At 49.9% G+C, this 16,439-nt stretch overlaps 1 protein-coding gene across 1 annotated transcript; it reads right to left on the reverse strand.

Annotated features, from left to right (window-relative positions):
• Window positions 1-901: 901 nt before the first annotated feature.
• Window positions 902-10,904, reverse strand: LOC115408321 (putative beta-lactamase-like 1). Its single transcript, XM_030119011.1, has 6 exons — window positions 10,799-10,904; window positions 5,916-6,016; window positions 5,689-5,846; window positions 4,576-4,781; window positions 3,185-3,290; window positions 902-1,882 (listed from the first exon to the last, which is right to left on the reverse strand). Exons 1-6 carry the CDS (start codon window positions 10,902-10,904, stop codon window positions 907-909), a joined length of 1,653 nt encoding a protein of 550 aa, XP_029974871.1. The 3' UTR covers window positions 902-906.
• Window positions 10,905-16,439: the final 5,535 nt, after the last annotated feature.

A 16,439-nucleotide genomic window follows, 5' to 3' on the forward strand; every position in this document is an offset into this window, starting at 1 on the left:
GAGCTGGCCGGTCGTGGCTCCGGAGCCTGACTGAACGCGTTGGAACCGCTGAAGGTTCTGCAGGGTCCGGGTCTTCCGGTGGCACACACCGGCCAGCGGCGCATTACGCCTCAGCATCACAGGACGCATCGATAGGATTTGGAGGCAGCCATCGGCCTCCCGCTGAGCGGGACCACAGGGCTCCGTCAGGACGGCGCCGCCTGCAGGAACAGCAGATGTTCTGCCAGACGAGGGCAGCAGAGCTCCACGGCAGGGCCCGACGCCGCCTTCACAGCTCAGACTGAGCAGCATATGCTTCTTGATCTTCATGCTTCTTATGAACTGGTGGCCCTGTGTCGGAGTGACCGGCGCCATACAGGAAGCACCCTGTGCCCTCGCCTCGCGGCCTCGCGGCCTGTGATCGCTGCAGCTTCATTCCAGCTCAGCCTGTTGCTCAGAGGGAGTCACAGTCCTGGACTGAAGGACTGTCATCGCTGATGAAGCTGCTGGAAGCTGAAACCCTGAGTGCGTGGGCGTGTCCAGACGGCTGCGTCTCTGACAGCAGAAGAGAAGGAAGAGAGCCGCCGTCTGAGTTCTGCCTTTTTATTTTGAATTATATACATTTAAACCGTGGTTCAGTTTGTCATCCTAACACTGAGCTATTTCCATTTCCCTTCATAAGACTAGTGCTTCCTGTCTGCTTCCTTGGATGTTTCTCATTAAGAGTTTGTTTGAAGACTTATGGGTAATCTGAAGGCACATAAAGTTTCGACTCTCTTTCGTACAGAGTCCCTGGACCAAACGCAGCAGGACATGGTCCAGGAGGCGTCCTGACCGCACCGTCAGCCACCGGCCAGTTTCCAGGGTCAGCTCCCCCCAGCTGGTCCCTGGTCAGGGTCTTCGCTGTGTTGCTGCTGAATTCAGTCTTCATGAGGTGAAGAAGGGTCTGCCAGCGATCCTCATCACTCTGTAGGTGTTGAGGCCCGGAGAGTCGAACCCCGGGGACAGACCTTTCTTGTTGAAAGGGAAGAAGTTGAAGAGCTGGCCGTCCTGCGCCTCCAGAGAGACGGAGGACCGGTTGATCTTCATCTGGCAGGGGTAGGGGCTCTCGAACACCACCCGGAACACTCGGTCCTGCAGGTAGTCCAGTCTGATGGTCCGGTACTTCAGCGGCACGCTGGAGTCCACCTGCGGTCCGAACTGCTGCATGAGCAGGGCGCGCTGCGCGTCCGCCTTGATCTGGTAGAAGGTCATGTTCCTGTAGGTGAAGAAGCCCACGTACGGCGCGGGGTCGGGGGGCGCTCGCACCGCCCGCCGGGCGCTCCTGAAGGCGTCCTCCACCACCGGGATGAGGTGCCGGAAGGCCTGGCCGGCCAGGTCCCTGTCCGGCCGGACCCCCGCCATCAGGACCACCAGGCCCAGCTTGAGCCGCGGCACCAGGGCCATGGTGGCGGCGAACCCGTCCAGGTCCCCGTCCTTCCTCACCACGTCGTAGCCGAACTGCCGGTTGACCTCCCACGGCGTGCCGGTGGAGTTGGCGAAGTATCCGGCGTGGCACCTCATGACGGGGCGCAGCATGGTGTCCAGGGTGTCCCGCCGGAGCACGCCGCCGCCGTACGCCCCCAGCAGAGCCATCATCAGCTTGGCCATGTCCGCCGTGGTGGAGTACATCTGGCCGGCGGGCCGGTACCAGCCCAGGTCGTAGAGCGGGGCGGGCTGGCCGCCGCCGTACACCCCCACCGCCATCTGCCTCTGCACGGCCGCCGTCAGCTCGAAGCCGGTGTCCTCCATGCCCAGCCGCTCCAGGATGTTCCTGGACACCCAGCTCTCGAAGTCCGAGCCCGCCACCTTCGGCGCCAACACGCCGGCCAGCAGGGAGAAGGCCACGTTGCTGTAGTGACATCTGAGGGAGAAAGACACGTCTCAGCGCCGCGGCCTTCACATGTGGACACTTCTGTCCTCTATCGGTGAACCGGCGGCCGCTCGGTCCACAGTGAGACGCACTAAGGTGAGGCCAGCGCTCCCTCTACCAATCAGGACAGTATGTGAAATACAAACTCACCTTCATGATCAAATCCAGTGTGATTTGAACATGAAGGTTTCTCACTGATGTGTTGAAGTGTGGGAAGTCGGCCCTTCTCAGGAGATTGCAGCTTTGTTGCAGAGTGTGTAAAATAATCATGTGGAAACAGACTGAACGTGTTTCCATGACCCGCTCTGCAGATTCAGCAGTTTGAAGAGGAGAGAAAGCAGTAAAGTGTGACTAATCACTGCTGAATCACACAATTTATGCTTTTAATAAAGACAATATAATTCAAAGCCTCTGATTATTGTGGTGGTCAGAGGAGTCAAAGAGCGAGTTAAACCTGAGAAACAATCTCCTGCTAGAGAAACACTGCAGGTGAGACAGGTGTATTCATCACAGGTCGTCTCCACACCGGGTGCTTCCATTATTCTCCTGAGAGGCTTTCCTGTCAGTCAGACGCGTCACCATGGAGACGAGCTACAGTCTGACCGAGCTGATGGAGAGTGAAGTTAGAAAACAGAAGCACCGTTTGTAAGAGTCACCACACACACACACACACACACACACACACACACACACACCACACACACACACACACACACACTCCATGAAATACATGCTTCCATCTGCTTCTTCGATTTCATCTTTTTGGTTTTCTTCAACCAACCCTTCAGAGTAGACCCGGTCCAGGCAGTAGACCCGGTCCAGGCAGTAGACCCGGTCCAGGCAGTGGAACCGGTCCAGGCAGTAGACCCGGTCCAGGCAGTAGACCCGGTCCAGGCAGTGGACCCGGTCCAGGCAGTGGAACCGGTCCAGGCAGTGGACCCGGTCCAGGCAGTGGAACCGGTCCAGGCAGTAGACCTGGTCCAGGCAGTAGACCCGGTCCAGGCAGTGGAACCGGTCCAGGCAGTAGACCCGGTCCAGGCAGTGGACCCGGTCCAGGCAGTGAACATCTGGGCCGCTGCTGCCTTTTCATGCCGATGTTGTGTCATCTTGATTCAAAGCTGAGTGTGAATTCTCTGCGCTGCCAGGCTCTAAACCTGATGCTAAAACATAAGCTCTACTCGGTCCCGGCCGCAGGAAGGACCATGAAGTCTGACTCCCATCTCAGGACTGTCCTTACGCTCATTACCAGAGGGCCTGATGGAGGGGGGGTCTGGACTGGGGAAAGACTCTTACTTGGTGCCTGGATCAGCCACCAGAACATCATCCTGCAGCAGGCCCAGGGCCGCCTGTGTGTCTCCGCTCCAAAGAAGATTAGTCGACCTTAATCTTCTGGGTAACCCTGGAAAAACACGGAGCCTCAGTCAGTTAACCTGCAGGCCTAATCTGGCTTGATGCACTGGCTGCTTGACTGCAGCGCCACGGAGAGTTCAGCAGGCGCACCGCTCTCTTCTAGCCGACACTGCCTTGCTATCTGCTTGATGTTTTTAATCTGCCCACATCCTGCAGCTTCAGGCTCCCCTCGCCGGATGGGGTCTGCCCACAAACTGACTGCATGTCCTTCCAGAGAGTGAAGGCCGTAAACGTGTGTTTAGGTTTTAAAACCAGCTGGGAACGCCTCTGGAAGCTCTTATTCTGTGTCTTATTCTGAGTGTTTTGATCCACCGGCCGCCAGGCTTGAGGCTTCTCTCTCCCCAGCCCTGAGGACACTGAGGACGGCAGTGCGACCGGATCAGTCGGACATCATCCTGTGGCTGGAGGGTTTCAGAGTGAAACATCATCTGCATTTAATCCAGAGCAGCAGGACTGAGGCTTTGACTGTCATATCCTCACTAAAATGATCTGTTGGCTTTACTCTCTCATGCTCACTCACTCTGACAGCATCTTCAGCGTCAGTGTCTCACAGATGAAATGTAGGCTTCACAGTAAGCTAGAGTCAGCTGTGTGCATCTCCACAAACAGGATGGAACTGTGGCGGCCGGCTGCTGGCCTCATGACTCTTCCATCAGGTAACGTATTCAAACAGACCGCAGCAGGTGATAATCCAGAGCTGATTATCCTGATCTCTGCCACAGGAAGCGGCAGAAAATAGCTCCTCCCTGTCTTTTTAAGGCCAGGTCATCTCTGGGATCCGTTCTCAGCAAAAATAGATGTGCTGAGTGGAGAAAGCCCTCTGTGTGCTCCTGGGAAGCAGAACCTCATCCTCACTGATGACTGTTGACAGTTTAGAGTCGAGCTCAGTGGGAAAAGAAGAATTTAGGGGAATAAAGTGAACGAATGCACATAAACAAACAGAAAGCTTACTGTTTGAGCAGAGAGTCGAGCTCACAGCCGTCCTGCTGAGAGGCAGCGCTCGCTGGCTGTGAGCTCGGAAGGAGACTCAGGCTGAACCTGGGTTCTGGGTGTTCTGAGGGTTTTCAGTGGATCATCAGTTGCAGTCAGACCCTCTTTGAGGGGGATCAATACCACTCATATCTGAAATGTAGCAAAGCTGCTCTCTGGACTGGAATATGCGGTGTGGTTGGTGAGTTTATAGTTGTGAAGCTGTGCAGAATGTCCCTCCGTCCCTGTCTGAAGCTGAACTCCGTGCTTCACGCTGTGAGCAGCTTCCTCAGGCGGTGCATTACCAGAGAGCTGGCTGGCCATCCTGCGCAGGGTGAGCGCCGGCGAGCGGCCCCGGGGGGCCCCGGCCGGGCCCGGCCCCCCCAGCGGGTTCTTGATGGTGAAGTTGTCTGTGTACTTGTCCAGCGGATCGTCCAGCGAGTCCACCAGGCCGCTCTCCCACAGCTTGTACAGCATCAGGGTGGGGAAGATCTTCGACAGGCTGGCGATCCTGCAGAGAGACAGTGAGAGGAAGCGTTCGCTCTCGTTTCCACTGAAACCCTGCAGGTGATGAGAGACCGCTGCTCCAGGGCACCGGGACCATCGCTATGGCGGTACCGCCAGGTCCAGCCGGAGACCGCTTCATTCCCCAGAGGAGGCAGAACGGAGGGAAGCTGCTGATCCACCGAGTCAGGCAGTCCACACACACACACACACACACACACACACACACACAGGTTCGTATTTCTATCCTTGTGGGGACCTTCCATTGACTCCCATTCATGTCTAACTCCTAACCCTGACCCTGACCCTGACCCTAACCCAGACCACAACACAGCCTAACCCTAAAGAAATGTTTTGACCTTTGACTTTTTTCAGTAACAACATGGTCAAGAAAAGACTGTTTCCCCTCATTAGGACCGGAAAAATGTCCCCACAAGGCACGTCGTTCCAGGTTTTCCTATCCTTGTGGGGACATTTGGCCCCCACAAGGATAGAAATATGAGTACACACACACACACACACACACACACACACACACACACACACACACACACACATGTTTGTACTTATATCGTTGTGAGGACACTCATTGACATAATGCATTTCCTAGCCCCTTACCTTAACCCTAACCATCAAAAATAAATGCCTAACCCTAACCTATGCCCTAAATCTAACCTAAACCCAACTGTAACCCTAAATCAAAAACCAAGTCTGAACCCTCAAAAAGGTCAAAAAAGGCCTGTCAACTGTCAAATTGTGAGGACCGGCAAAAATGTCCTCACTTTGCAAAAATGTCCTCACTTTGCAAAAATGTCCTCACTCTGTTGGTGAAAAACGAATTTTGGTCCTTACTTTTGGGTATGTACAAGAACACACACACACACACACACACACACACACACACTGAAGCTCACCTGTACACCGTGTACTCATTGGGTGCAGATGAAGACGGATCACTGATGTTCCTTTTGCCGAAGTTTCCGTTCCACAGAACCGAGTCGTTGAGAACCAGGATGGCTGAGAGCGCCGGCAGCCTGGTGGTGTGAACGCTGGACCTCAGGAGCAGGTCCACCTGTCAGGACACTCCTCGTTATAGAGAGCACTTCAGCATTTTGAAGCCTGCCGGGACGAGCGGGTCTACCTTCTCCAGAGCCACCCTCAGAGGCGTGATGGGGTGTTTCAGAGCCACGGGCTCAGGGAAGCGAGGACACATCTCCGTCACCGCCTGTGTCTCCGTCTCCTCTGTCAACAAACAGCAGAAATCAGGCATCTGCAGTCCAATATGTCCATCCTGGGTGGACAGTCTGCTTTGGACCATTTGGACAAACCTCTGCAGCAACAATAACAGAACTGAAACAGAAGGGAGGACGTCCCGTGACTGGACTGTTGAATGTCAGGATTCCAGATGTTGTTCTACTCATAAGAGCAGACTGATAAGATCCTGTTGGATCCACAACTCTTCTCCTGATAGGCCTTCATATGCCTGATATACCAAGATCCCACATAAACAGCTCGTTCCTTCAGTTTGTCTTCCATTCGTTCTTTATTCAGTCCTAAAATGACATCAAGCTGAACTGGGCGATTAAAATGATCCATTTCTGTGCCTGGCTTCGCCGCCACCTACAGGACAATAGTTTATTTGAGAAATTTCAGTCAGGATATAGAGCTTATCACAGCACTGAGACTGCGTTAGTTAAAGTCACTAATGACTTGCTATTGGCGGCTGACGCAGGTCTAGTCTCAGTCCTGGTTCTCTTAGACCTCAGTGCAGCTTTTGATACAATCGACCACAATATTCTCCTGCAGAGGTTAGAATGTGAGGTTGGCATCAGAGGAAAAGCCCTCTGCTGGTTCAAATCCTATTTATCTAATAGGTACCAATTTGTTCACGTTAACCAACAGTCCTCACCGTGCTCCCAGGTCAGTTATGGGGTTCCTCAATTTTATTTCTGTTGTATATGCTTCCTTTAGGGAACATAATTAGAAGTCACGATATCAATTTTCATTGCTATGCAGATGACACACAATTGTATTTATCTATGAAACCTGATCAAACTAATCAAATAGACAGACTCAGTGACTGTATCAGAGAAATTAAAACCTGGATGACTACAAACTATCTCCGTCTGAATCCTGGCAAAACAGAGGTCATTATACTAGGCCCCCATAAACTGAGAGAGTGTCTATCCAAACAGATTATTACCTTAGATAACGTCAGTGTATCCTCCTCCTCTACTGTGAGGAACCTCGGGGTCTTATTTGATCAGGATATCTCCTTTAAAGCACACATCAACCTGGCTTGTAAAACAGCATATTTCCACTTGCACAACATAGCTAAAATAAGAAACATTCTACCTGGAAGCGATGCAGAAAAACTCATCCATGCATTTGTTTCTACTAGATTGGACTACTGCAACTCCCTTCTCGCAGCCTGCCCAAAAAGTGTATTAAAAAACTTTCAGTTGGTTCAAAATGCGGCCGCCAGATTATTAACCGGAACTAGAAGACGTGAACACATTACTCCCGTTCTAAAATCTCTTCACTGGCTTCCTGTCGAGTTTAGAATCAGATTTAAAATCCTTCTCCTCACTTACAAAATCCTAAATGGGATGGCTCCAACCTATCTCCAAGATGCTTTAACGCCTTATCAACCAATCAGAGCACTCCGCTCTCAAAATGCAGGGTTACTGGTGACTCCTAGAGTCTCTAAATGGACTCTAGGTGGAAGAGCCTTTAGCTATCAGGCACCATTTTTATGGAACCAGCTTCCAAGTGGTGTCAAAGAGGCAGACACAGTCTCCACATTTAAGGTTAGGCTCAAGACGTTTCTCTTCGATGCAGCCTATGATCAGGTCAGCTAGGGACTCTAAACTAAACTAAACTTAACTAAACTTAACTAAACTAAACCAAACTAAATTAAACTAAACTAAACTAAACTAAACTAAACTAAACTAAACTAAACTAACTAAATACTAGTTTAAACAGTAAACTATCCACAAAGCTGCCCTAGGAGCTAGAATGCTGTGGGAAGTACGGTGCACTGAGCCCTGTCCTCTAATGTCTGAATGTTATTCCCTTTAGTCCGTTCATTGCTTTTCACCTGCTGTCCCCCCCTTCGAGGGGGAGTCTTCTCCAGTTTCAGTTGCTGACTCCACTATTACGAAGGCCTACGAACAAGCTCCGTCCGGACCGGGAGGACACTCCTGTCGGTGCTGTGCCCGCGGACTGGCTTCGATTCTACTTCTGGGATCCGTGGTTCTTGTGCTGGACCGTCCAACGGACTGTCCTCAACATAGTCCTAGGCTTTACTTCTTATTGTCTCATGCTAGCTGTTGCCAAAGCTGTCCGTCCCTGGGAGAGGGATCCCTCCATACTGTGGTTCTCCCCAAGATTTCTTCTTTTCCCACTGGGTTTCTGGAGTTTTTTCTTGCCGGATGTGAGGGTCTAAGGCGGTGGTTGCTTCGTTTTGTCTCGTTACTGTGAATTTGACATATTAACATTATGCTTATTCACTGTTTTTATTTTTACCAACCAATGTAATATCTTGAAGCCTCTGAGGCAGCTGTTGTTGTGATACTGGGCTGTACAAAAATACATTGATTGATTGATTGATTGAAGAACCTTTGGTAAACTTTTCAACCATATACAGTAAATTTACAGTAAATCAGTCTGAATTCATCAAACTAAGAACAAAGAAAATCATAGTCACGATAAGACGTGGTCAGTTGAAGTGCAACACAGAGTGTCTCACAATAAATTCTGCCGATAGAGTTGTGAGAATCCGGCAGAGGAAATCTCTGAGAACAATTACAGCAGATCTCTGCTGAGAAACAGCTGATTTACACTTTAAACATGGAGAAAACGGAGACAGTACAGTACCATGCAGACGCTTCCTGGAATAGACGCTGATCTGGAGCACACTGCCAGTGTTCATCAATGCCAACCTGCTAAATATATTCTGGAATTCAGTTTTTCAGCCAGACTTCGTCCTCTTGAGGAGTTTTTGAATTTTTTCAAGACAACAAGCTTTTCAAGCTGAGATTTATCCAGGCCGTCTGATGGCTGCTTTCCAGGTGTTTGTGGTTTTTAGATGGATTTCACCAAAACAGCTCGACTGACTGAAGCCACAGACCTGCTGCTGACCGTGTGACATCCGGCGTTCACCACAGACCCCTGGTCAGTGCAGCTGACCACTGCAGTCGCTTCTGATTCCTGCTCACACTGACCTGGTTCCCATGGTTTGAGTGTGTGGATGGGGGGGGGGGGGGGGGGGGGGGTGGATCGGAGGGGGTGGATGTGAATTGGAGGGAATGTGGATCGGAGGGGAGGGAATGTGGATCGAGGGGGGGATGTGGATCAGGGGGATGTGGTTCTTCAAGGCGGTCTGACCAGGCGGGAGGGGGCTGTGGATCGGAGGGGGGGAATGTGGATCGGAGGAGGGGTTAATGTGGATCAGAGGGGGGGGTGTGGATCGGAAGGGGGATGTGGATCGGAGGGGGGGATGTGGATCGAAGGGGGGATGTGGATCGGGATGTGGATCGGACGGGGGGATGTGGATCGGAGGAGGGGTTAATGTGGATCAGAGGGGGGGTGTGGATCGGAGGGGGGGGAATGTGGATCGGAGGGGGGTTAATGTGGATCAGAGGGGGGGTGTGGATCGGAGGGGGGGTGTGGATCGGAGGGGGGGTGTGGATCGGAGGGGGGGGATGTGGATCGGAGGGGGGGATGTGGATCGAAGGGGGGGATGTGGATTGGAGGGGGGGGTGTGGATCGAAGGGGGGGATGTGGATCGGAGGGGGGGTGTGGATCGGACGGGGGGATGTGGATCGGAGGGGGGGATGTGGATTGGAGGGGGGGTGTAGATTGGGGGGTGTGGATCGGAGGGGGGGTGTGGATCGGAGGGGGGGATGTGGATCGGAGGGGGGGGATGTGGATTGGAGGGGGGATGTGGATCGGGGAGATGTGGATCGGGAGGGGGAATGTGGATGGGGGGTGTGGACTGGAGGGTGTGGATCAGAGGGGGGTTAATGTGAATTGAGGGGAAGTTGATCGAAGGGGGGGTGTGGATCGGGGGGTGTGGATTGGAGGGGGGGATGTGGATCGGGGGTGTGGATCGGAGGGGGGGATGTGGATCAGAGGGGGGATGTGGATCGGAGTGGGGTTAATGTGGATTGGAGGGGGGGGGGCGGATTGAAGGGAGGTATGTGGATTGGAAGGGTGGGATGTGGATCGGAGGGGGGGTGTGGATCGGAGGGAGGGATGTGGATCGAAGGGGGGGATGTGGATCGGAGGGAGGGATGTGGATCGGATGTTCCTCTTCATGACGTCAGAAAGAGGAAGATTTCAGAACCGCGTGTTTGAGTGTATATTTTCTTAAAAGTGGAGCCACAATTGAGGGAGGTGACTGAATGTTTCACTTCTGGGGGATCATACAGAGGCTCTGGGAGGCAACATGACTGTAAAGACTCCTTTTTAAAGTGAATTTTGCATAATATGACTCCTTTAATAAACACTGATTGACTGAAACACACCAGAACAACAACTGGCTCTCTGCTGACAGACCAAACGGCCACTGACTGAGAAACACTCCAGCTGACGATGTGTCTGATCCCTGCATCGCCACCGGGCACACCCCCGACCAGCAGGAGTACCAGACACTGACTCAGCCCCCCAGGACCCGGGTCAGACGCTGCTTCGGCCCCCCAGTACCCGGCATCAGCGAGCATCAGCAGCTGAGGTTGCTGGGAAGTGGACCAGGTTCTGAGTGGGACTGATTCACGTCGTTCTGATCACTTTCATATCAGAAGCATGACGACAGAAGCTGCTGTCACATGATCAGAAGGCTCCGTCTGCTCGCTCTCCGGCAGCAGTCTGAGGCTGCTTTAACGGGGATGCTAATCCCACAGAGACTATTCCCAGCTTTGTGTAATCCTGCTGCTCTTCCTGCAAATGAGCAATTACAGCGGGGAGGCAGATGAAGGTGGAGCCGGGTCCGAGTGGAGCGGAGCCACCTGAGGACTTTACCTGTCTGCAGCTTGGGCATCCTGTACTGCCAGACGAAGCAGCAGGTCATGACCACGGAGAGCAGGAAGAAGACCACCAGGCCCAGCATGGTCCACTTCACCTTCATCTTAGCGCTCGTTGAGCTGGATCTGGATTGGGGGTTAAGAATCTTTTGAAACGCTTTGGAAGCACAAAAACATTAACGTCCATTAAAGTATGAGTCCTTTTTAAAATCCAGAGCAGGAACTCACCAGAAGAGTGCAACAAGACTGTGTCAGATGTCTCTCCTCATCTTCGGGCCGCTCCTCATCCTCGGCTGGTCAGTATCCACGGTGCGATCTGTCTGAAGTGCTCCTGAGCAATCAGAGCCCCTGGGTGGAGCACACGCTCCTAATCCTGACGGTGATTCCCACCCCGCCCTGACATAATCTGCAGGGAGATCCAGCCACGTGGCCAGATGGAGGAAGAGCACTCATCCTCTGCAGTCAAACCACTCCACATCTTTGAAGTTAATTCCACATATGCTTTACACATTCACCACTTCATCACCATGCACCAAGGGGGGGAGGAAGGAAAGACTGGACGTTCACCAAGTGGAAAAAGGCCACGTTTTACTGTTATGCATGTACAGAAATAAAGGGAACAAAGTTCTTGAAGATTCATTTACTGTATTTTGAAGAGGTCTTCTACAGAAGAAGACCTCTTTTGGCTCTTACAGAATATTTGCTAACATAATAGTGGTTGACAGTGTTTGTGTGCAGTCGGTGTTGGGCTTTATGTGGCTCACATGGAGGGCAAGATGAATCCTCACGTGCCTGGGGAGACCCAGTCTGACAACACAGCTGTTAAAAAGCTTAGCGATGGAGAAAGCAGCACCTTCGCGGGGAGCCAGACCCACTGGCCCACCTGGTACTGAGGTGCCGGGCCGCAGGGCACTAGTATGAGGCCCTGGAGCGACGACTCAACAGTTCAATCAATCAATCAAACTTTATTTGTAGAGCACTTTTCATGATAATAAAAACAACACAAAGTGCTGAACAGTAAAAAACAGTCATAAAAACAAAAGAATAAAAACCGCACCATCGATAAGTATACACCACACACACACACACACACACACACACACACACACACACACACACAGACACCTAATTTTTGCCCATAGCAAGGCAGAGGAGACATGGCATGGCACTAAGCATCATGGGAAAACACTACCAGTGGGCCCGTCCACACCAGGAGAAGGCGAAGGTCATTGATACTGGCGCTCCAGCGCTCGACCAAGACCCAGACCAAGGGGAACCCGCACACCGAGGTGTGGAGACCCCCAGGCCAGCCGGGACCAGAGGACTCGAGCACAGTGACCCCAGCAGAGGACCGGGACCAACTCCCGGTGTGAAGGACCCCCCTGAGGAAACACTGGAGTTAAAGGAATACTCCACCCAAAAAACGATTTGGCCTCATTTTCTACTCACCCTCATGCTGAGAAACACTCTGGAGCACTTTTTTGACGTTTCAAATGCAGTTGGAGATGTTTGGGGATTTTCGTTGTCAACAAACAGGGACCAACAGAGCCCGACAGAAAAAAATGGTCCATAAAGTCCACAAAATGTTCCCATTTTCCTTCATACTGCTCGTCCGCTGTAATCCAAGTGTCCTGAGCGCGTAACGTCCATAATTAATTCTTAACGAGGTCATTTAGTACATTTTAAGAGCCCAAACAGTGCGCTCTCATACAGCTCCATTGCATGTCTGCGCGCGCACCCTGAACTACGGAAGCCGCGGCAGACCAAGCCAGACGCTTGCGCGCTTTCAGCGACTACTTTTCTAAATTGCAAGCGTAGAAGAAGAAGTTCCGCTGTTTATATTCTGCTGTGAGTGACCGAGCTGTGGACAATCACAAAAGTGATTGGCTACTGTTTTAAAGCTTTGAATTCGGTGTCCTGCTGAAAGGGCACAAGCGTCTGGCTTGGTCTGCCGTGGCTTCCGTAGTTCAGGGTGCGCGCGCAGACATGCAATGGAGCTGTACAGAGCGCACTGTTTGGGCTCTTAAAATGTACTAAATGACCTCGTTAAGAATTAATTATGGACGTTACCCGCTCAGGACACTTGGATTACAGCGGACGAGCAGTATGAAGGAAAATGGGAACGTTTTGTGGATTTTATGGACCATTTTTTCTGCCGGGCTCTGTCGGTCCCTGTTTGTTGACCATGAAAATCCCCAAACATCTCCAACTGCATTTGAATCTTCAAAAAAGTGCTCCAGAGTGTTTCTCAGCATGAGGGTGAGTAGAAAATGAGGCCAAATCGTTTTTTGGGTGGAGTATTCCTTTAAGCAGCTAAAAACATAAAAAGACATGATACAAAGCTAATAAAAAATAAGTAAGATAAGATCAAAAAGTAAAAAAGTAAAATAAGTTAGAAGAAAATAATGAAATAGAACGAATAAATAGGATAAGTATATTAAAAATTAAAATGACAAAAAATAAAAATGATGGAGATAAGAACTATAAAAGGTCAATTAAAAGCCAGGTTGAAAAGGTGTGTCTTTAACCTCCCTTTAAAAATATCAACGGTCTCTGCGGTCCTGAGGTTCTCTGGCAGGCTGTTCCACAGGCGGGGCCGTAGTGGCTAAAAGCCGCCTCGCCATGAGTCTTGGTTCTGGCTTTAGGAACACACAATAAGGCGCTGCCAGAGGACCTCGGGGCCGCGAGGGTCGATCCGCGAGGGCGCAAGGTCGTTCAGACATTTAAAAACTAATAAGAGTAGGGGTGGGCGATATGGCAAAAATGTCATATCACGATTTTTTTAAATTAATATCACGATCACGATTTTATCACGATTCTTTTTTATATTGATTTTTCTAGACTAATTTGCAAGTTTGACCATTTTTTTCCCCAATGTTAAACATATAAAATGTATAAAATGTATTTAAAGGTGCATTAAGGAGTTTGCACGTTTTATGCGAAACAGCGCCCCCTGCAGGCCTTGGGCGTAATGCAGCTTAGTGAAAAACTCGTGCCTGTGTCTTGCGTGCACGGAAGAGAGGAACTCCTTCCTCGCTCTTTTAGTAGCGCTCCAGTAAAATGTAAGTGTCTTCTCCCTGGTGGAGTCTGTGTGGAGCTGCAGTGCTAGAAGCCAGTCTGTTCTGACTTTCTGGAAGATCCTGCTCAGTTGTTGCTCACTAAGCACCTGGCGGAGTAATGGCGGACAAAATGAAACCTAACTAAATCAGGCCAGCTGGAGTGTGCATTATGTCATTCCTCTCAAATTCTCCCCCAAAAAATTCTGGTTCCGGACCGGCACTGTGACTTTCAATTGACAATTTAGCGCTGTTAGAGGTACTGGTAATGAATATGTCAGGGCACATTGTACACATTATTAAAGATGTGTAACATATTTATGGTGGAAAATAAGTATTTTTAAAGTTGAAAAACTCCTTAATGCACCTTTAAAGATTTTAAATGATATCAGGTGGAACTTAGATAATAAAAAGCTCACAGTGATGGTTCTACTGGACCTGAGTGCCGCCTTCAACACAGTAGACCACCACATTTTAATAAACAGATTGAGTCACCTGGTGGGCCTCTCTGGTACTGTTCTTAACTGGTTCAATTCTTATTTCACAGATCAATGTTTTTATGTAAGTATGGATACTTGTTCCTCAGGAACCCATGAAATTAGGTGTGGGGTTCCCCAGGGTTCAATTTTAGGTCCCATACTTTTTAATCTCTAGATGCTTCCACTTGGGGACGTCATCAGGGGACACGGCATCAGCCTCCATAGTTACGCTGACGACACTCAGCTGTTCATCAGTTTCCATAGCTACACTGACGACACTCAGCTGTTCATCAGTTTCCATAGCTACACTGACGACACTCAGCTGTTCATCAGTTTCCATAGTTACGCTGACGACACTCAGCTGTTCATCAGTTTCCATAGCTACACTGACGACACTCAGCTGTTCATCAGTTTCCATAGTTACGCTGACGACACTCAGCTGTTCATCAGTTTCCATAGCTACACTGACGACACTCAGCTGTTCATCAGTTTCCATAGTTACGCTGACGACACTCAGCTGTTCATCAGTTTCCATAGTTACGCTGACGACACTCAGCTGTTCATCAGTTTCCATAGCTACGCTGACGACACTCAGCTGTTCATCGCCGTGTCTCCTGGTGACTCCGGGCCAATAGAAACCCTTTTGAACTGTATTTCAGACATCAAGTCATGGATGGCAGTGAATTTCCTGCAGCTCAACCAGGACAAGACTGAGGTTTTAGTTATTGGTCCCGAAGGTCAGAGAGAGAAGATTTTACCTAAATTACGGGATTTTAAACCAGCACAATCATTTAAGAACCTGGGCGTGATTTTTGACTCTGAGCTAAGTTTTATTCCACACATTAAAAACATAACTGAGTTTGGATTTTATCATCTTAAGAATAAAGCCAGAGTCGCCCGTTTCTCTCTCAGGCCAGAAGGAGGCGCTAATGCAGCTTTTATCTCCTGTAGATTAGACTACTGTAATGCCTTGCTCTCTGGTCTGAAACAAAAAGAGCATTTCAAACCTGCAACTGTTACAAAACTCAGCCGCCGTGCTGACGGGGACCAGGGGGCGGAGCCACATTACAGCGGTTTTAAAGTCGCTGCATTGGCTCCTTGTCCGCTTCCTTGTTCGCTTTTAAAGTTCTCTTATTTAGGGGTGTGCGATACGTCGATATAAGATCGTTAAGGATTATAACGTTGGGACGATCTCTTAAATCAGAAAGATGGTTAAACCGTCTATAGGGCACGTTCTCCTCCTCGTTGTTTTTTCACCTATATATAATATTTTTTGGAGTGATGATGTTACCTGAAAGCTTCAGATAATATCAGCTAAATTGTTTTTGTTCTAAATTGTTGTCCTTTAAGAGGTAACCAGCTAAGTTTGCATTTTTATTGACCCTTTTTAATAATCTATTTGGTGTGTTTAGTTTTTGTGTTACAAAAGTGCACTCTATTGCTGTTCATTACTTTTTATGTTTGTGTTCATTGCACATTTTGATTAGAAAAAAACCTGTACTATTTAAATTAAAGCCAGTTTCTTTAGCTTAAAATGTCTTTTTTTTCTTTTAGGGTTTTACGTGTTTAAAATTGCATTAAGGAGTTTTACAACCTTAAAAATATTTATTTTCCACCATAAATATGTTACACATGTTTAATGATGTGTACAATGTGCCCTGACATATTCATTACCAGTACCGCTAACAGCGCTAAACTGTCACTTGAAAGTCACAGTGCCGGTCCGGAACCAGAATTTTTTGGGGAGAATTTGAGAGGAATGACGTAATGCACGCTCCAGCTGGCCTGATTTAGTTAGGTTTCATTTTGTCCGCCATTACTCCGCCAGATGCTTAGTGAGCAACAACTGAGCAGGATCTTCCAGAAAGTCAGAACAGACTGGCTTCTAGCACTGCCACAGCTCCACACAGACTCCACCAGGGAGAAGACACTTAAATCTTACTGGAACGCTACTAAACGAGCGAGGAAGGAGTTCCTCTCTTCCGTGCACGCGAGCCACAGGGACGAGTGTTTCACTAAGCTGCATTATGCCCAAGGCCTGCAGGGGGCGCTGTTTCGCATAAAACGTGCAAACTCCTTAATGCACCTTTAAAAGGGCGTCTCG

Source organism: Salarias fasciatus, chromosome 20, assembly GCF_902148845.1.
Source record: "Salarias fasciatus chromosome 20, fSalaFa1.1, whole genome shotgun sequence".
NCBI classification, from domain to species: Eukaryota; Metazoa; Chordata; class Actinopteri; order Blenniiformes; family Blenniidae; genus Salarias; species Salarias fasciatus.

Coding starts and splice junctions, on each gene's coding strand:
- LOC115408321 (XM_030119011.1), bottom strand. CDS start 10,904: ATGAAGGTGAAGTGGACCATGCTGGGCCTGGTGGTCTTCTTCCTGCTC. Junction 4,782..5,688: donor AATGAGTACACGGTGTACAG/GTGAGCTTCAGT, acceptor GTCTCTCTGCAG/GATCGCCAGCCTGTCGAAGA. Junction 3,291..4,575: donor GATGGCCAGCCAGCTCTCTG/GTAATGCACCGC, acceptor GTGTTTTTCCAG/GGTTACCCAGAAGATTAAGG.